The sequence below is a fragment of the Suricata suricatta genome, chromosome 9 (assembly GCF_006229205.1).
Source record: "Suricata suricatta isolate VVHF042 chromosome 9, meerkat_22Aug2017_6uvM2_HiC, whole genome shotgun sequence".
Classification (NCBI taxonomy): Eukaryota; Metazoa; Chordata; class Mammalia; order Carnivora; family Herpestidae; genus Suricata; species Suricata suricatta.
The window spans coordinates 597,858-601,100 of NC_043708.1; the positions used below are offsets into that span (position 1 = coordinate 597,858).

The following is a 3,243-nucleotide window of genomic DNA, read 5'->3' on the forward strand; positions in this document are numbered from 1 at the left end:
CCCACCTGGCGATCGCGGCGATCTCGGCCGTCTGCACGATGAAGCCGTAGGGGTCCGGGTCCTCCTCCTCGTCGTCCGTGTCCCGAAGGCCAGGGGCCCGGGGGCGGGGCCGGACCGAGCCGCCCGCCCTGGGGGTCTGCGTGGCGGCCGAGGTGCGGGCGCGGGCGTGCTGCGGGGAGCCGTACTCCTCCTCGGACGTGGACGTGCAGTCGGAGCCCTGCTGGCGCCGGCGCGTGCCTGGGGCGCGGGGCGCGGTTCCCGGAGCAGGAACGGAACAGAGGAGCGCTCAGCACCCAGCAGCAGACCCGGGTCCCTCTGGGCGAGGGCCCGGTGCTGCGGGACAGGCCACCACCGGCCGAGAGGCCGACAGCGGGGCAGGCGGCCTGGTGCCTCCACGGCCTGCAGCTGGTCAGCCCTTGGGCAGTGGCGTGTCCTGTGCGGAGGATCGACGCCCACGGAGACCCCAAATCAGGGCAGACCTCCCAATGAGGACCAGGCCCAGCCCCGGGACCCCTTCCCGTTCTTCAGCCCTGACTCCCTGTGCACCCTGCCCTGAGGCCCCACGGCAGCGTCAAACACGCTGGGGGGAAACATGGGGACGGGCAGTGGGTCCTCGGCTCTGGACTGTACTGTCCCTGCTTCGTCCTCCAGTGGAGCCGGGCCCTCGGCACCCCTTGCCCCCAGTGGGCAGTGGACACTGCCTTGGCCCCCAGGGACCCAGAAGGCAGGGGCGCCCAGCTGCGGTTGCAGAAAGGCCCAGGAGCTTCGAGGAGCTGGGCCAGCAGATACTTCAGTTCACTCAGGGACAAGCTCCCTAGTGGGCAAGACATCAGGTCCCCCCTGGGCAGGAGATGGGCACCAGCTGCCACAGCACAGCCCATCCTCACTGTGCATGTGCACAGACCACGGGTGGCCCGGAGCCTCTGCTCAGGGACGTGTGGGAGAGACTGACTTGGCCCTGCGCCTGCAGCCTTGTGGGCATCCGGGGGGTCCTCGCAGAGCACCCTCCCCGGCCCCCGGGGCACAGCTCAGGCCTCTGCCTGGGCCCACAAGCTTGCAGCCCAGAGTGCCAGGGAAGAGTGCACCGCCTACCCTGCTGTCTGCAGCCACATGGGCACGCCTGCGGTCAGCGGGAGCCCTCCACCCTGCAGCCTGGGCCTCGCCGGAGGCTGGCTGCCCGTGCGCATGGGGCACAGGACGCCACAAGCCCACTGCCCAGGCTGGCTGCCCCCGGCACTCACCAGGCGAGGAGTATCGGGCACTGCCCGGGCGGGCCCTGCTGAAGGGCTGGCGGGGCACCGTGGTGGAGTTGGCGGCCTTCCTGGCAGCAGCCCGCGCCTCAGCCATGACGGGCTTGCGGCCAGCGCAGTACAGCTCAACGCTGCGGCCGGAGAAGCCGGCCCGGGCGGGGGCCGCCTCCGAGTCGCTGGGCCCCGTGAAGGAGCCGGCCCGTTTCCGGGGCATGGCCAGGATGTCCAGACGCGACAGCTTCTTGGCCTGCTCAGCAGCTGGCCGTGCCACCGGCTCCGGGTGGGCCGGGGGTCCCCGTTCCCCATCCGCAGCCTCTGTGTCCGAGGCGTCCCCCAGCCGGGCCCGCCTCAGCCGGGAGGCCCGCGTGGGCCGGGGCGTGGACAGGCTGTTGGAGCGGGTCAGCACCTGCTGTGCCTTCTGGGAGCTGGTGGAGCCGCGGCCCTGCTCTTCCCGGGCAGCCGGAGACGGCGGCGGGGCCGCAGGCTTCCGGCGAGGCCCTGGTCGCCCTGCCCCGGCTGCCACAGGGGGCTCGTGGTCAGCGGTGACCGTGTCTGTGCCAGGCGGGCGGGCCGGCCCCGAGCCTCGTTCTTCGTCAGGCCAGTCCGAGGGTACCTGGGGCCCGGGGCCACGCCGCGCTGCCAGGCGCCTCACGTCCGTGGGGCCCAGTGGGTGACGCTTCTCTGACAGCCGGTCCCGGGCGCCGTTCAAGGAGACAGTCTCCGTGTCCTGTGCTGCTGGCGGGGACGGTGGCTTGTCCTTCTGCAGGCCCAGGGGCTGGGCGCTGGTCGGGCTGGGCCCGTTCTTACCACTGACCAGGCTCACAGTGCTAGCTGTGTCCACGTCAGAGTCCCCAGACAGGGAGTCGTCCGGCGGCCCGGGGGCACCGCCCATCTCCCCCTCTGCCTCGTCCGTGGGCTTGGAAAGCAGTCGGGCCTCCAGGGCCGCCAGGGCCGTCTCCGTCTCCTTCAGAATCAGGTGGGTATCCTGTGAGTGGAGGTCCGCGCGAGAGGCCCGGGCTGCAGCCAGGTCCTGCAGGAGCGGGTGGCTGGGGATGTGGGGGAGCCGGCCCGGCACCGGGGCGCCCGCGGCCGGCTCCTTGCTGAAGCTCTCCTGCCGCACCAAGGCCGGGGCAGAGCCCTCGGGCTCCAGGGACCGCCCAGTCCGCAGCTGGACGACCATCCTCCCACTGGCGCTGACGTAGACACCGTCCCTGGCCGGGGGGCTGGCCTGGGCCACCCATCCTGGGCCCTCGGCCTCCCCTGGAGCCACAGACGGTTTCCTGGGGAAGGCCGTCTCCCCGTTCTGGTCCCCAATGAAGAAAGAGGTGGGGGCTGGCTCCCCGGGGGCCCTTGGGGAACGTCGGCCCTTTGTCCATGCCAGTCCCTCCTGGGGGCTCCTGTGTCTCTCCTCGCGGGGTCCCCCACCCAGCTCGGAGCCCCGTCCACCGTCCGACCCACTGGCATCGCTGAGGCTGTCAGGCTCCAAGTCCTCCTGGCCGAAGAGACAGCTGGCCTGCTCACTGCCCGGCTCCGGAGGCCCAGGGCCGCTCTTCCTGGCAGCCTCAAGGCCCCCAGGGCTGTCTGCCCGGTCGCTGGGCAGCTGTGGGAGTAGCCGTCGCTGGCGCACAGGCAAGGCCCCCTCGAGCTCCCCAGCTCTGCGCCCAGGGCTCTCCTCTGCAAAGACAAGGGCCAGCTGGTTGGAGTGGCCGCAGGCCTGCAGGCCCTCGAGGCGTCCCAGAAGTCGGACCCTCCTCCCGACGGCCAGCACGCATGCACACCTGCATGTCGATGCAAGGCCCGAGGCCACCCTCTCCCCACTGCTGGGCTGGAACCACTCACCTGCCAGGCCTGGGTCTGAGTAACTGTCCGCCAGGCTGGCCCAGCGGGACACCCACTTCTGACCCCCGGGGGAGCCCGGCGCCGTGGGGCCCTGTGGAGCAAAGGGCAAGCTGTGTCTGCAGCAGGGGAGAGGCGGGACTTCCCTGGGGCAGGG

General features: G+C 71.9%; 1 protein-coding gene across 1 annotated transcript in view; it reads right to left on the reverse strand.

Moving 5' to 3' along the window:
* CEP170B (centrosomal protein 170B) overlaps positions 1-3,243 on the reverse strand; it is a 19,787-nt gene that overhangs the window by 6,460 nt on the left and 10,084 nt on the right. The window contains exons 6-8 of the mRNA XM_029950763.1: positions 3,090-3,205; positions 1,242-2,924; positions 6-237 (exon numbers count right to left, since the gene is read on the reverse strand). Coding sequence (XP_029806623.1) covers positions 6-237; positions 1,242-2,924; positions 3,090-3,205 — 2,031 coding nt within the window. The remainder of the gene's footprint in view (positions 1-5; positions 238-1,241; positions 2,925-3,089; positions 3,206-3,243) is intronic.